Source organism: Paralichthys olivaceus, chromosome 1 (assembly GCF_024713975.1).
Source record: "Paralichthys olivaceus isolate ysfri-2021 chromosome 1, ASM2471397v2, whole genome shotgun sequence".
NCBI classification, from domain to species: domain Eukaryota; kingdom Metazoa; phylum Chordata; class Actinopteri; order Pleuronectiformes; family Paralichthyidae; genus Paralichthys; species Paralichthys olivaceus.
In genome coordinates this window covers 26873403-26889585 of record NC_091093.1, presented here as the reverse complement: position 1 = coordinate 26889585, position 16183 = coordinate 26873403, and the positions used below count along the sequence as shown (strand labels likewise).

Genomic DNA, 16183 nt, shown 5'->3' with positions numbered 1-16183 from the left:
TGGGGGGGAGGGGGATGTCAGGATGACACATCCAGAGGCAGGAGGAGGATAGTGTTTTCATCATGTAGAAGCAGGCAGAGAGTTAGATACACAGAGACAGACAGACAGTCCTACAGACAGAGACAGACAGAGACAGGCAGACAGAGACAGACAGACAGAGACAGACACACAACAGACAGACAGAGACAGACAGACTCAAACTTCATGTGAGCCTGAGATGCCTTCAGACAGAATCTGACGCGTCCTGCTGTTTCCTCCACAGACTCCAGAATAAAGAGGTGAGATTTATTTCCTCCAGGTTCGTGTCCCTAACGCAGATGTCACTGCTCTGATCCACCACTCCTCTTCCTCTCTCCTCTTCCTCTCTCTCCTCTTCCTCTCTCCTTCTGCCTCGGCATCAATTTTCAATGCGTCGCACCCTCGTCAAGGTCTTTTGTCGAACTTTGCTTGTGACACATAATCTCACGGACTCGTGATGACGCTGGTGTCGCAGACTGAAGAGAATCCAGCGGTTTGCAGCTGCTCGGAACCAGAATCAGGTTTTCAGCACCAAGGACAGAGCTGCTGCGCAGTTTGGATCCAGGCGGCAGCGACACGACGTAACTGCGTCTGTGAATCACCCTAACGTCACTTTATCACCATCTGCAAACAGTCACTGCAACAATCCAGGATGACATGTGACTTGTTTTTGGTTTCCAGCTGTTGTTGTGTTTTCAGAGACACCTTCACTGTTACTGTGCTCATCTGTATAATCGATGAAGTCACTCAGATCATAACAGATGGACGTTATAATTAGAGCATGAGCTGTTAAACTTGTGTCTCAAGTCCTGGCAGTTTATTTCTCTTACAGCTTCATGCACTTGATTTGTTTTACAATAAGAATATGGAAAATCTGGAGCAAAGTCTGTTCTGAGCAGAAAGCTTCTCCTCCTCTCGAGAGAGAAATCTTGCAGGATGAAAGAATGAAGTTCAGATGACGGAAGGGTTTTTATTCTGAATGCTGGATGCATCAGGGAGACCAGGCAGATGAGCCGTACAGGAAGTTTAAGGTTTTCTTGGCCACATACCTTAAGTCTCCATGTGGAGTTTCTGTTCAAATGTGTCCAAACCTTGGCTCGTCTCGCCAAACCATTGTTGTGTCTTCTCTATATGTCTCAGACACAGTGTCTTAGTCACAGCCCTCTCCCAGCGACATGTCTTAATATCTATTCTAGCTAGTTTTATGCAGCTTTGTCTTTACAAAGATGTTCTGCAGTCCAAGAGGATTCAGTCGCTTCAGAAAATTTCACCGCAGGAAAATATCTCACAGTCCTACACCGAAACAATCAGCACGACTAAATGAAGCTTGTGACAGTGAGAAGATGTTTCTGGAAATATCCTAGCATTAAATGTCAACGTGCTATTTTCAAAAAGCATTAATAGAGTGAGATTGTCTCTGATGTTCTGCAAACACGGCTAAAGTTGAATTATTTCAGGCTTTATTTTGCTTTGATGACTCATTCTCTTTTTCATGAATTATTAAATTTAGTATAATAAGTATGAATAGTTAGTAAAATAGTTTAATCAACTGTGTAATTGATAGACTGTGACTGTGTTTCACAGGAGCAGAAAATGGCAGCTGCAGACGTCCTCTGCCTCACGTTGTGGATCGCCACAGTCTTCACCGCTGGACTCGGCTGCCCTGAGTTCTGTGGCTGCTCCGACAAACACGGCCGCCATGTTGCTGAATGCTCCTACAAAGAAATCACAGAAGTCCCACGTGGTTTTCCGTCCAACGTAACAACCATGAGTCTCTCCGCTAATAAGATCAGTCTGATACCACTTGGGAGTTTTGACAATGTGACCCAGGTGACGTCGCTGTGGATGGCCAACAACCAGATCGTCTCCATCGAACAAGGGACCCTCGCACCTTTGGTTCATCTGCGTTACTTTGACATCAGCCACAATAAAATTGTAGATTTTCCCTGGGAGGATCTGCAGAACCTCACCGGCCTGCATCTGCTGAAGATGAACCACAATGAGATGACCCACCTGCCGATGAACGCCTTCTCCAACCTAAGGGACCTGAGGTCCATCCGACTCAACAACAACAGATTCACAACCATCGCAGAGGGGACATTTGACGGTTTGGTGTCTTTGTCCCATTTGCAGATTTATAACAATCCGTTTTCATGCACCTGTTCCCTTGACTGGCTCCGAGCCTGGATTTCAACGACCACCATCTCAGTCCCGGAGCAGAATTGGATTGTTTGTGAAAGTCCAGAGAAACTCAAAGGGGAAGTGATCGGAAAGTTCCCAGAGTCAAAGTGCACGAGCCCAAATGTCACAATACAAACAAATATTCATAACTCGACTGTGGAGGAGGGGAGAACATTGGTCCTGACTTGTGAATTCAAAGGAAACCCAAAGCCACTTGTCCTGTGGAATATTCGCAGCAGAAGCCAGAGGCAGGAGGTGGCTTTGTCGTTCACCGAGGACGACTCTGCAGAATCAAACGAGGACTTTGCACTGTCCCATCATCGCTTCAAAATCTTTAACAACGGGACTCTAATCATCCCACACCTCAAGAGAGAAGACGCCGGTAGCTACAGCTGCTCGGCCACAAACGAGGTTGGCAGAGCTGATGATTCGGTGTCAATAATGGTGGCGGCTTCACCACAACGAACACACATACCACAGAGGACCACCCAAACCCGCCCAACAACAGAGAAAATATCTGTTTCTGACTCTGTGCGTCTGCTGAAAGTAAGGACAGAAGACACCACGAGCGTCTTGCCAACTGTCTCGCCCACTGTAGAGATGAATTCTCAGTCTTACGAAGAGGAAACAAAAGATCCGTCACGTGCCAGTAAATGTGGCCTGACGGCAAATACCAGGTACATTTCTAGCCACGTCGTCAACGGCAGCCTGGATGACATCAAACACTACACATTTGATTTTGGCGTCATTGCGTTAGGGGTGTCAGAGACGGAGGCAACAGTGCGACTCAACCCACTTCTCATACCCAGAGAGAAGAGCAGCAACCGGGCTGTTCCCACATCTGGGAGCCTCCACACGGACAGGGTAGAAGATCATGACCTTTCAGATGTCTCAGAAAAAGTCCACACCAATGGCTTGTACCTGTGCATCTCTGCCGATCGCAAACACTCGGCCGTGCAGTGGTCGAGAATCAAAGAAGGCGTGAGCACATATCAGTTCAGCGGTTTACGCCCCGGCACCAACTACTCCCTGTGTCTGACCTACAGAGGAGACGACTGTGAGGTGCAGGTGCTGTTCACCACCAGGAGGAGGGTCCCCAACCTGCTCATCATCGTCTCCGTCAGCATCTGCCTCCTCACCGTGTCGACCGTGCCTCTGCTCGGCGCCACCTGCTTCCACCTGGTGTACAAATACCGCAGCAAGACGTACAAGCTGATCCTAAAGGCCAAAGACCAGTACCACATGGAGAGGAACCTCACCGCCAACTTCAACATCCGAGCGCCGCACACCGACTCCCAGAGGAAGATTAACGGCAGCCAGCTGGACGAGGAGGAGGGGGAGAGCTTGGACGGAGAGAGAGAAGCAGATACGGAGGAAAGTGTGGTGACCGAGTCACTCACTTTGTCCCAGTGCCGAGGAAATTTAGACGACTGTGAGGTCGGATCTGAGTTCAGTGATAAGTTACCTCTGGGAGCTGAAGCTGTGAATATTACGAGCAACTACAAATATCCAAATCAGTAAATGATGAATGTTTCTAATAATGATTTGTAGTTTGGTTTTTTTTCAAGCTAAAACAGGTTTCAGTCTGTGGTTAAGGTTCCTTTAAGCTTTTTAAAAGCAGCAAAGAAACACTGAAGATTAGAAAATATATTTCTGTGTTTTAAACCACATGCAGAGCTGAAACATTCAGAAGCATCAGAGGATGTGAGTGAACGCTGCAGTGGACCTGTGTTCATCTTGTTATGCACGTTTTTGTAGTTTGTATTTCTCACAACAACTAGAAAGCAAAAATACAACGAGCTTGTGTTCGGCTAAAAGCAAAGATTTGATGTTTCCAAGCCAGACTTTTGTCTAATCATGAGTAAAAACTGTTTAAGATTTTGAGAAATACATGTATGTGCTTTTTTGGCGATAGTAAAATGAAAAACTTTCATCTGTCTGGTAAATATAAAACTTTAGGCAGCAGCCTGCGTCACATATGAAATATATAAAGTATAATGTAGACTAGATATAAGCAGGAGTAACTGTTACTTAAATGTACTAATATTCTGCTTTAAGCTATTGATCTATGCTGTCGTATTACTGTAGAAGTGCAGTAGCCTAAAAATACAGACACAGGTTTTAATGTTTATAAAAACTGTGTTTCAAAGAGAAATAAGTATTTCGTGTCCTGCAGCCGTGAGCTCAGTGTTGAACTGTGAACGTTTCCTATGGAGAAAACTGTTTCCGTGTTGAATCAAACTGGGTGTTTGTCAAACAAAACATTAATTCAGTATTACCATCACGTCTTTGATAGTAAAAGCACCAGTGAGTGTGTATGTGAAGCTGCTGTTCTTGTATCCAGGTCATGTGTCCATCCTGTTTTTCTACTGTGTTAGACCAGAGATAAACTTGCTTTTAACTAATGGGCACGCTTCCTCTAGTGAAGAACTCCGGTAACATGTATACTCGTAGTACATAGCAAGTATAACGTTCATAACGTGCTTCGCAAATGTGCATAAAAACAAGTATAGCTCCGGCCTTAGAGAACCTGCATGCTGTTGTTGTTGTGAGTCGCAGTTTGTTGTTTCCTGTGAACAAATTCTTAAAGAAAAGTTCTGCCCTTGTGTCTTTTTTCAGTTTGATAAATGAAAAATTATGTTTTTACCGAAGTGTTTAAATATTTTCACTAGCTTTAACCCTCTGATCCTTCGTGCCTCAATAAAGTTTGGACAAAACAATAACATTAACGATCATTCATTTGTCTCCCAAAGTTCAGCACTAGCATTTAAGTGGTTGGTTAGTTAGTTAGTTAGTTAGTTAGTTAGTTAGCTAGCTAGCTAGCTAGCTAGCTACATTCAGTAAAACATCAATATCATTTTTTACATTATCCTGTCACCATCTGCAAATACACAGAGGAGCAAGAAAAAACCTTTGAGGCCAGTAAGTAAAGACTTTCTTTGCTCAATCACAAAAATAACAGTTTAACAGTTTTTATACATTATTTATAAATTAACGGTCAATAAACCATAAAATCTTCATTTAGAAAAATCTAAATAATAAATCCATCAACTTTCTGAATGAACATGTGTAATGCTAGGGGGACTAATAACACTAATAACACTTCACAAACTATTTAATACATTTTCAATCATTGTAGTTTATACATGCATACGTTTTGGAATTTGAAAATAAAATAACCACACAACAGCATCATGTACTAAATAAACTAAATAAAATATGCATTTTTGAAAGTACCTATTTAAGCAATAATTTTAACAACATACTTTGTGTGAGTCTTTTATTTTCTGCAGCAGTCAAACATCACAAATTTGAAAAACTGTATCACCTGTATATTAAAAACAGCTGAAGGCATCAGAACTGTGATCTGTGATAATGTTCAGCAGCATCAGTGTTTATGTCGATTGCAGCAGATACATCACATCATATTTGCAACTAAAGTGAGTGAAAGTATCGTCACGTTGTTGCTTGATTCATGATCGTACAAGTCTCCTAACGAGCATCAGGGAGAAGAGAAAGACGGTGAAGAGCAGCTGATGCTGACACAACTGGATCAACCAGGAGGTGAAAATAGACTAATGTCCGACCTCTTATCGACCCTCCGCTCCAGCTGTGACGCTGACATTGATCAGTCTGTTGAAGTGAAGCTGAAATTACCAAGAGGCCTTTAGACCGTTAGAAAAGTGTGACACAGTTTTCATCAGTAGACCTGGTTCATGTGACGGCTGGAGCTGATGGGATCACGTAGTAGTAATAGTTACGTGTATATTCTGGTGAAGTGTCCACGTGTTTTGAATTGTTGACACTTTGTTTGATTCGTTGTGCGTTTGAAGAAAAACGTATTTAAGCTCTGTACTTTGACTTTTTTATTTGGTCCGTGTCTCATCCACTTACATGGAAGAGGCTGGGTTTACGACCTATAGTGCAGCCAGCCACCAGGGGGCGATCGTGACACTTTGGCTTCACATTGCTGAAGCTGTCATGTCGTCCACCTTTATAAATAGAGCCTATGGTTCACACTCAAAAACAAAATAACAGGTTTGCAAACAAAAATCTGCTCGATCGCCGAGTGCTAAATATAAATGAAGGTTTTAGGCACTTTAATAATGTCTCAGCTGGATCTTTCCCAAACTTGCACGATATTAGAAATGAATTCTTATTATTATATATAAATAATATATTATATCTAAACTATAAAACCCCTAAAAGACCCAGAGATCGTGTCAAATCAAAAATCTCACAGCATAACACATACTACACTAATACCATAGATACTGTTCACAAAGACGGACTGAGATGTGAAAAGATAAAATAATGATAATAAAATCAGTGGTTTCAAAGTATCGTGTGCTGCTGAACTCTTGAGTTTCATTTGAACTCACCCTGACCTGTTCCTCCCGACCAGAACTTACACAAAGTTTACTGTTTTCTTCCGAGCACATTATTTTATTTGGAGTAAACAACCGACCGTACTGTGTCTCAATCCGTTTTATCTTGATTCGTCGGGGTCTTGGCGGCCTGGACGGGCTCGGCAGCCATCTTGCAGGCCTCCTTCTTGCTGCCTCTCTTGGGCGTGCCGTTGACGACGCCCTCCGAGGGCTGCAGCGTCTGGAAGTGCTTCCTGGAGCCCAGCAGCGACGGGTTGTTGACCAGCGTGTACATCAGCTGCCAGCGAGCACGAATCCTATGGCTGCTGGTCGCCTTGCTCAGTGTGGTCACCTGAATCCCTGAAAGCATGAAGGAGGAGGAGGAGGAGGAGGAGGAGGAGGAGGCTGTCAGGGTAGAAAGAGACACTGAAGGGTAGAGGGTCTAAGATCTACTGAGTGCGTGTGTGTGTGCAGTTCACGGTCTCCTCTACCTTCCTCTGCATCTCGTATTTTCTGTCCAGCTCGGCCTCCCTCCACCATCATGTCCAGCAGCAGCCCACAGAAAGCCTTCATCACCGGGTGAGACTGGCTGACTTCCACCCTCAGGAACTGGGTGTAGTATCGGTAGGCTGGACGAGGTCAAAGGTCAAATATCATTAACTCAAAACAGACCAAAATCCACACAACTTGATTTTTATGGGCTAAAGCTGGAATTTAATGATCCCACGAAACACGTGTTACATGTGATCATGAAGTGATTTAAAAGCAGCGTTGTGGTCGTACCTGGGTCGTAGGACTCTGACGTGCGGTGCAGCAGACTGATGTCGACACGACCAAGATGGAGGATGTTGAACAAAGCCGTTATCACCATCCTCCAGATGGCGACTATCAGCCCCAGCACGGTGTTGACCAGGAAGAGCAGGTAGGTCAGGAGGAACAGGCTGTCTCTGAAATCAGCACGGAAATAATTCAGAAACTTAGAAAATGAAAACAACACAACACAGTTAGTGAAACTCGAGCTTGTTTAAAGAAGTTGCACGAAGTGTTTTAATTGTTTTCATGGTGGAGCTCCATCGTGTCTGAGAAAATATGTATTTCAGCTCATTATTTTTATTTTCCTCTTGTGAATTCTCCATATTTACTGAACTGCGATGCTGAGTTGAATTAATATTTAATGTGGGAATTTGATGAGATCAAAAAATTTAAAGGAAAATTCTGGACTGGCACGATTGAGGGAATTATTTATTTACAGCATGTATTTATTTCTTGGTGTAAAAGTACTCAAAATACATACACTGAATTTAAATATACTGGAATCCAATTAAAAAAGAAAATGTATTGAAATTAATCAGCAGTTAAACCATTGTGATATCTTCTTTCTCTAATTAAACATATTCCTCGTACCTGTTTTTCAAGTCTCTTGTTCCAGCTTCTTTTTTAATGAAAGCAAACTTAGCAGTCACATGTTGAAGGAGTGTGACCAGCAGGAGTGTGAGCCAGGCCGGCCTGAGACGTCACACACAGCAGTGACGCAAAATGAAAAAGAGGAAAATAAAGAAGTTATTTCTGTTTTGATGATTTTGTCACGTAATAAAAAGGAAAAGCGTCGCTGACTCACCACGCCTTTCCTGCGATTTCAAAGACGATGAGGTTACGTCCATAAAAAACAGGGATGATGATCAGAAACACCAGGAACAGGAAGCAGATGAAAAACACGACAGTCTGGACGGCCATTCCTGTCAGAACCACACAGACGACGGGGTTTTTAATCCTAAACTCAAAACTCATCTCTTCTTTGAGTCTTTTCCACAAAGCAGTTCATTAAAACACTTTAATGAGACAATCTGGAGGATGATTGCTGCTTTTTTTCAGTCTTCGCTCCAAAAGGTAATCGAAGGACAAAGGCGGAGTTATGCTGCGTCACACAAATCCAAATTAAAGTTAATGTCAGAGACGATTTTCAGTCTCACCGAGGCAGATGATTGCAGCCTGGTATCCCGTCAGACCCATCCAACACACGACCCCAGCTTTGGATGGACAGAGGCTCTTCTGGCTGTTATAGATGCTGTAAATGTCTCCTTTATACAGTCCCCTCAGGTTTGACCTAAAAACATATTCAGATAAGAAGAAGGAAAAATATGTTTTAAAGTAAGAACAACATCATTTGGTCAAAAACATTCAGACAGACTGTGGCTAAAGAATCATTTGATTTTGATTTATAATACAGAAATATATTTATTATATGTAAATTTGTCCTTTCTAATTAATTGGAATGAATGTATATTGTTTTGTTTTAGTTTTTCCACTGAAATAAATGATTTCAACAAAAACTAAACTCAAACTCGTACGACATTAAAATACACACTGGTTTGAATCCAGGTTAATATATCTTTAATTTCATTGTATTGACTATTTTCTTATCATTTTACACAGCGAACTTTCAGTCTCTCTTTTTATGACTCCTTGGATCTGAAAATCAATGGCCCCAAAGAAAATATTCTTTCCATGTTTTTAGAATCAGGAAATTAAGCTATGTGAATAAACCCCTCAATGAAAACCTCCAGAATAAAGATAAAACTGAACAGTTTGGTGCATCTAAGGTGATTGTTGTGAATATTTCTGTCCTGAAATATACATACAAACAACCAGATTGAAATATTGTAGAAACTATACACTAACAGTACATAAGTCACATAAATGTCTATTTTGGATGTTTTATTTCCTTTTGTCTGAACTAAATGTTGGGGAAAAAATATTTCGCCCAAATGTTTCTTTTGACATACTAATCAATTAAGGTTTTATTAATAGTATTTAAATATTCACATGTGTAGAAATATTGACATTTTTATCAAAACAGACATTCGGTGATTTTACGTGACGTACCTGTGGAGAACCAAAGACCTCATGAGCATGGCCAGACTGACCAGACAAGACAGAGTCATGGCACACAGGTAGCACACTGACGACACGGTGCAACAGAAAACCAACAAGTTATTACAATTCTCCTCAAAGATAAACTTTAAGGATTCGTTCAAACGCCAGAATGTAACGATCACGTACCTTCCAGCAACCACGTGTAGAAAGTCACGATCTTGACGACCTCCATCCTGTCGTCTGATAGAACGATCCCAAACCCCAACAACAGGAAGGCGATGTTTTCATCAATGCCTGCACGGACGATGTGGAGAGTCGGGACGACCAGGACGACCAACAACAACGCCGCCTGAGAGGAGAGTTATCGAGCCAGTGTGACGGGTTTATGGGTTTAAACAGCTGTAAATACACGTGTGTCACATGATGAGCTGATGGAGGACTCACGTGATATATCGCCACGAGGGCCACGAACACAGATACCGCCAATTTTAACGGAAAACGAAACACTGAAGGACAAAATGTCATTTCTTTTACAGATGTTTCGCATTTACCTTTTAATTTACATTAGTGTAATCTTGATTTAAAAAATATACGCATTTGTGAGAGGTTACTCACCTTTTTCTGGTATATAAATATAACCCTTGGGAACCTCCAGTATTCTCTCGACAAGTGTTGGTTTGTCTGCAGATGAAGAGCTTCATGAACACAGAGAAGTTGAGTTTAAAACGTGGTAGTTGTTTTTATTATAGGTTTTTTGTTTCAGTGAAATAATATGACACCTTGTGTTTTACAGCCCAGTGACATATTTACATCCATTCACCTGACAGCAGAGGACCTTTTCTTCAGAAGCTCTTTCACATAGTTGGTGTAGTAGCTGCTGTCCAGGTCCTGTCAGCGAAAACAAAACAAGACGTCTTCTTGTAAATATATATTTATTATAAACTAAAGCATTCAGAGAACATCTGTGATCGATATTGATGTAGAAGATGAGATGGAGTGAAACCATCGTTGTCTTCAGATGAGCTACAGAGGTTAAAATAAAACACAATTACGTCAAACACATGATGACAAAGAGCTTTGGTTTTCCTGTTTGTTTAATCTCACCACAGAGTTCTTTTCAAAACCACTGACCAAACTTTGTGAGGATTAAACCTGCTGCAAAGCTGAAAGTAGAAAATATCACCTCCTCTGTCATAATCTGCTCACGTACGCTGAGTTAAACCCACTCTTCTGAGCAAGCTGCTTACAGTAATCACGGTTATGCTTCACATAGTTGAAATTCATGTTTCTTCCATTCACATGCACCAGAGTCGGACATTTCTACATGTTGGTATTTTCACATAAATCTATGTTTCAACAAAGGAAACGTGGTTTAACGTTCTTTACTCTCACCTCATCAGTCTTTGGTCCTTTGACAAAAAGCAACAGAAACTGGACGCACATGTACGCGAGGCAGGCCAGCTGAGGAAGACTGGCAAACAGAGCGTAGTACTTATAGATCTGAGGAGAGAGAAAGGGTCTGTTAAAGGACCAGTTCAGCCAAAATCACTCAAACTGTTTTATTTGCCAGAGTTTAAAAGGAATAAAGTTGTTGCCTCCGGAGTCTTGGGACAGTCGAACTTCTGCCACACCAGGACCCCGAAGTGACTGAAGGAGAGCAGCGCCCCGAACACGTAACCGGTTCTGCGCTGCAGAGTGCCGCAGACCAACAGAGGGTAATACAGGACGGGATAGTAGAAGATGGAGATGATCTTCATGTACTCTGACAAAATACAGGATATCAGAAAGGAGCGTTTCAGTCTATGGACAAAACAACTCTGAGTCATTACACAAAAGATTTTCTTGAAACTTGAAACATAAACTTTTGAAGTGGATTCAATTAAGGGAATTGATTTTTACTTTTTTTAATTGCCTTGCTAGAAGTATGATCACCCTAATAGATTTCTGTTTCATCATCTTTATACAACCTATTGTATTCAGCTCATTATCAAATCATATAATGTCATGCCCCAGTTTTCTCTAATTTTGTGATTGTAGAACTTTCTCTCTTCTTTATATTCCCTCTGTTTGGATCAAATTTAGTTCTAATTGCAATTTATTTTCATATAACAAATCTAAAAAATCTTGAACATGGTCATTTGCATGATTTTCACATTCTGAGCTTATTATTATTATCTACAAAAACAGGAAATGTTTTCAGAAGCATACGTGTAACCATCAAACAAGGTTTAAAACATAATCCTTTCATTCCACTGAGGATGAACTGAACACACAAAGTTCCACCTTTAATTTCCCCTGGAGTATCTTTGCAGAAAGGCAGCGGGTCCGGGGCGATCACCAGCACGGCCAGCTTACTGAACAGCAGCCCGAACACAGCCATGACCAGGCCTTTTTCCTGAGTCTGGTCCAGGAAGTTGTTTGGACTGTGAGATCAAACGTTTTATTAAATTCATTTTATTTTTTAAAAGATATTTAGGAGAAGAGAGGAGTCCCATCTGTCAAACTCACCTGAAGATGCTGGAGGATCCTCTGGTGAATCCTTGGCAGAATTTGTTTTTCCTGGAGAGAATCGCCAGAATCAACATGATCACCAGCTGCAGGGGAGAGAGGATGTTTGGTTTGGAACAGCACATCAAACCCAGAATGTTTAAAGACATTCAATCATATTATAACATGGACAGATGTGGACGTGAGTTTTTAAAACTGTTTTCATCGAAATAGGTTTCTTTTTAACTTTATGTCACAAAAGCTCATGGTTTTAAGTTTTGATAATTTACCACTATACATTAAAAAAATGTATAAACATAAACACGATTATTCAAATTAAGTTGATGATAAAACAAAGCACTGAAGTTCTATTATCTTCCACACTGCAGCTCCTGTAAAGAGTCTCATTCTGCAGGGAACATTCCTCTCCTTGTTATTTCTGATCAGCTGCAGTGACCCAGCTGTCACGGCTCATAATCTGCCCGACGAGGAAATTGGACCACGTCCATTCTGCGCACAATAAGAGGGGCCTCCGAGTTAAAGTGGCCCTCACTTGTAAAACAACAAAATGACAGTAAACATCATTAAATCTGTCGTCTGTTCGAGGTGAAGGCAGCTGATGAACCGATGAAGGGTTCATGGAAAAGTCAGGAAGGATTTAAGGAACGAGGCAAAAACTTCAGAAACAAATCACTCTGTCAAGTTAAGTTGGATTTAGACAGAAGATAATGATGAAGAGATATATAGATAAGTATAGATATTAATGTCTATACATCAGCTCTATCATAACATTTTGTCAGGTTATGCATTAAAAGGGAGTTTTATTTATTGCTAAATTAAAGGGGCAGGGTTTTGGATTTAGTGACATCTAGGGGTGAAGTTGCATATTGCACCTGACTGGGAGAATGAGCCAGTGTTTTGTTGTCTGGAAAAACATGGCGGTGCAACAGGTCGGACTCATGTGGTTATAAACAGCTCGTTCAACACAATCAAACCATCATTTCATTCAGGTTTGTGATGATAAATTCTTCTCAATCCTTCACACGTGACTTACACAACAAACTGGTACAGACTATTTTCTAAATATTCAAATCTCATAATGTCGATTATGAGATCAACGCTATGTTTAAGGATTGTTTAGGATTCAGTTTAAAAAAGGTTTAACAATTTCAGAGATTACGTGTTAAAGTAAAATGAAACTTTCTCAGAGTTAGTTTGTTAAGTTTAAGATTTAAAGAATTAAAACACTCCGTAGATGTACAGTGGTTTTCTTAAAGTGTGATGTTGACTGTCACCTGACCGTCTCCCATTAATATACAATATGGCCACATGTGACATTTTTGGGCTTTTGCACAAACAACTGTTGTTTTTAATCTTCTATAGGACGAACAGCATCTTTTATCCTTTCAAACACATTTTATATACATTTAATTTTATTTATAACTTTAACTGAAACATACTTACAGATATTGACAACATGCATATGTGGAAGAGCGTGTCATCTGCTGTGGGGTCACATGGTAAAATAACTCTGTGACAAAAACAGAAATTGGCATATGTAAAAATTCAACATTTCCTTCACAAATATTTCATACTGGTACGTGTTTTGAGATGGATGCTAAAAGTTGGAGCAGTTAAAAACATTCGTTTTTCATATGTTATAATTGTTCTTTATGGATGAAATCGACATTTCTCGGTGGAAAGGTTCAATAAATAATAAATTGTAATTTATAGGTAATAATTTGTTTTGCGAGACCAGAGTTTCTAAACACAATAACAAGTTGAATCACATCTGTTTGTCGTCATTCGACCATGAACTATTCTGTACTTACACAGTTAAACTATTAGAATAATAATAATAATTGAATTTGTTTCCAGTTGGGTTTATACTCACTCTTTGGGCGGTTTCGTTGGCTCTGCGTTGTTCGAGTACCAGTCTGAATAGTCATAGTAGGAATATTCAAAAGGCTCAAACTCCACTTTGCTGTGATTCATCGCAGCTGTTTAATGGAGTCAAACAGGTGAAGAACGACGAAAGACAGAAAGAACCAGAGGAGCCCTGGATCCTCTTCCAGGTCAGGTAACCTCAGTGATCCGCTGGTGCTGTAACGCGTCGGGACAGTTTGGACCAAACTTCATCACATTCCAGTTCAGCTGAGAAACAACCGATCACAGCAGATTAACTTCAGCTCAGAGAGAGAGAGAGGGAGAGGGAGAGAGAGAGAGAGAGAGGGAGAGGTTCAACACTACTGAGGAGAGGTGGAGGAGGAAACAACTTTCTACAGTATCATTTGTTCTGGAAACACTTTTCACTGATTGCGGTCATGTATGAGTCAAGTCAAGAAAGTCGTCCTGTTAACGATGAACACAAATGCAAAAGTGAACTTTCTGACAAATTCGATGTAGAAACACCGAGAAAAAGTTTGGATTGTTATCCATCAAGCATAAATATAAAAGTAAAACTTAGTAAAAAGGGTTTTACAAAGAACAAAGATTTTCAACTACAAAGCCAAACAGCACATTGAGCGTCTGATAAGTTTATTTTGTTTTAATGGTCTCACACTTTTGTGTCTTATTCAGAATATGTAGCAGACACAGTGAGGGATGTGAACCCAGATGTTTTAACTTGTCTTCTCTGCCATTTATTGCATTTGTCTTTTCTACAAATTCCATTTCCAGCATTGCATTTTTTTTTTATCGTTCATACATGTCTGTGTTTCCGTCTCAAATCTGACTTGATTTAACTAATTAATCTTAAAATAAATGTTTTCCTCGTCATTGTGATATTTTCACCTGTGTAGAATGAAAGAACAAATTGGTATTTTCCACGTGTATTTTGATTATTTTACATTTGATCAATTCTCAACAGTGGTTAAATTATTTTGTTCATTAACCGATTGAACAAAAGACTCAAGTTATTTGTATTTGTCGATCAAATCAGGTTCATTATGTGTCATAATCATCAGCATTTACTTCTACTGTATTTTATTCATGTGTGTTTCCTGAAGTGAGGCATCTTTCCTCACTGTAACAGAAATATGTGGTGTGTTCATGTTGCAGTAAAAGCTCTGTGTGATTTCTTGTTGAATAATGTCACTTTTCTACACTGCAGCGTGGCGTTAACCTGTTTGCCTCCCTCCGCCTGTTACTCAAGAGACTAATCTCATAAGAAGAGGAAAATCTCTGGTTAAAACAGGGGAAACCTTTGTGTGAGCACAGATTAGAGAAAAGAAAAGGACAAAATGAGAATGTTGAACATTTGACACGTGAGATAAAACAAACGGTATATTTCATGAAAGTAAAAACAAAACAGGAGAGTTTACTGGTCATGCAGACGAACACAGATCTAGAACTGTGCCAAACCGGAGCGTGGAGCTGGACTCCAGATGTTCTAGTGACAATGTTGGGCGAAGAATATTTGACCAGCGGATCTTTCAATGGTTAATCTGGATGCATGAGCTCGCTCATATGACGGACGGCCGTTTTTTTTCGGGTCTTGACCACGAGGGCGTTTCAAGGCCTCACACGGGATCCACGATGCTCAGCTGCTGCCATTTCACATGAGCTGAACGCTATTCCTGGCTCCGACATTAAAAGTGAAATTTTACAACAACGACAGCACTTCAACCACAGCTGCAGTAGAAGAAATGCTTGATGTCTGTGTAACAGGCAGCAGACGTTCTGCTCCTCTGATGGTTCGTCTCAGAAGATAAAACTGAGTGACGTCTCTTATCAAACTGACATTTGGGTTGAGTTGCACCAACACGAGACTTCAACCAGAGAATTCTACTTCAGATCTCAATTTAAAGTGAGAATCACTTTATTTTGTGTTTTCTCAGACAGCTGCTCAGAGAAGCAGCATCGCTCTTATCCCAGCCTGAAACTTCTGTCTCCCTCTACTAACATCTTATTTTTCTTCAAATAATGAGATATAATTAAGATCAAAAGGAAAACTTTTTGGGGGGTCAGAAGAAACAGGTCAGAATTAAATAACCAGCAAATAAGAAGATGATTTACTCGTCACGAAAAACAGAAAAGATATTTTTGAGCAGCAAAATTGTTTCATATGATCATTTTACACATTGTTGGTTAAACAAAAGCAGATTTCCTGCTCGGTAATTGTTATTAAATACTTCAGATGTGTAACTGTGACTTTAACGTAGGCCTGTTTATGAAAATGCTTCATGTCTGTGATAACAAGAACATTGTTTTCCTCCACTGTGACGATCCATCTCTTGACTGGACGACTACACAGA

At 40.6% G+C, this 16183-nt stretch overlaps 2 protein-coding genes across 4 annotated transcripts; one reads left to right on the top strand and one right to left on the bottom strand.

The window, feature by feature from the left end:
- Positions 1–4922, top strand: LOC109642658 (immunoglobulin superfamily containing leucine-rich repeat protein 2-like). 3 transcript variants are annotated; one of them, XM_069526570.1, is made up of 2 exons: positions 1–278; positions 1609–4922. In XM_069526570.1, the coding sequence occupies exon 2, from the start codon at positions 1612–1614 to the stop codon at positions 3718–3720; it is 2109 nt and encodes a 702-aa protein (XP_069382671.1). In that variant the 5' UTR covers positions 1–278; positions 1609–1611; the 3' UTR covers positions 3721–4922. The 3 variants fall into 3 exon arrangements, with proteins under 3 accessions (XP_069382671.1, XP_019963101.2, XP_069382665.1); XM_020107542.2 differs by having other exon boundaries at positions 2–278; positions 1603–4922; XM_069526564.1 differs by lacking the exon at positions 1–278 and adding an exon at positions 490–599 and having other exon boundaries at positions 1603–4922.
- Positions 4923–5296: 374 nt separating this feature from the next.
- On the bottom strand, positions 5297–14114 carry LOC109642659 (receptor for retinol uptake stra6-like). Its single transcript, XM_069526581.1, has 17 exons — positions 13822–14114; positions 13392–13458; positions 11949–12034; positions 11724–11863; positions 11036–11202; positions 10833–10940; positions 10261–10328; positions 10056–10135; positions 9885–9946; positions 9627–9789; positions 9450–9525; positions 8537–8670; positions 8185–8302; positions 7971–8072; positions 7350–7513; positions 7058–7195; positions 5297–6926 (listed from the first exon to the last, which is right to left on the bottom strand). The coding sequence occupies exons 1-17, from the start codon at positions 13920–13922 to the stop codon at positions 6679–6681; spliced, it is 2022 nt and encodes a 673-aa protein (XP_069382682.1). The 5' UTR covers positions 13923–14114; the 3' UTR covers positions 5297–6678.
- Positions 14115–16183: the final 2069 nt, after the last annotated feature.

Bases quoted from the DNA above. Each gene is read 5' to 3' on its own strand.
- LOC109642658 (XM_069526570.1), top strand. From the start codon at position 1,612: ATGGCAGCTGCAGACGTCCTCTGCCTCACGTTGTGGATCGCCACAGTC.
- LOC109642659 (XM_069526581.1), bottom strand. From the start codon at position 13,922: ATGAATCACAGCAAAGTGGAGTTTGAGCCTTTTGAATATTCCTACTAT. The intron at 11,864-11,948 runs GTGAGTTTGACA...TTGATCTCACAG, and splicing joins GGATCCTCCAGCATCTTCAG to TCCAAACAACTTCCTGGACC. The intron at 10,941-11,035 runs GCAACAACTTTA...CTCTCTCCTCAG, and splicing joins ACTGTCCCAAGACTCCGGAG to ATCTATAAGTACTACGCTCT.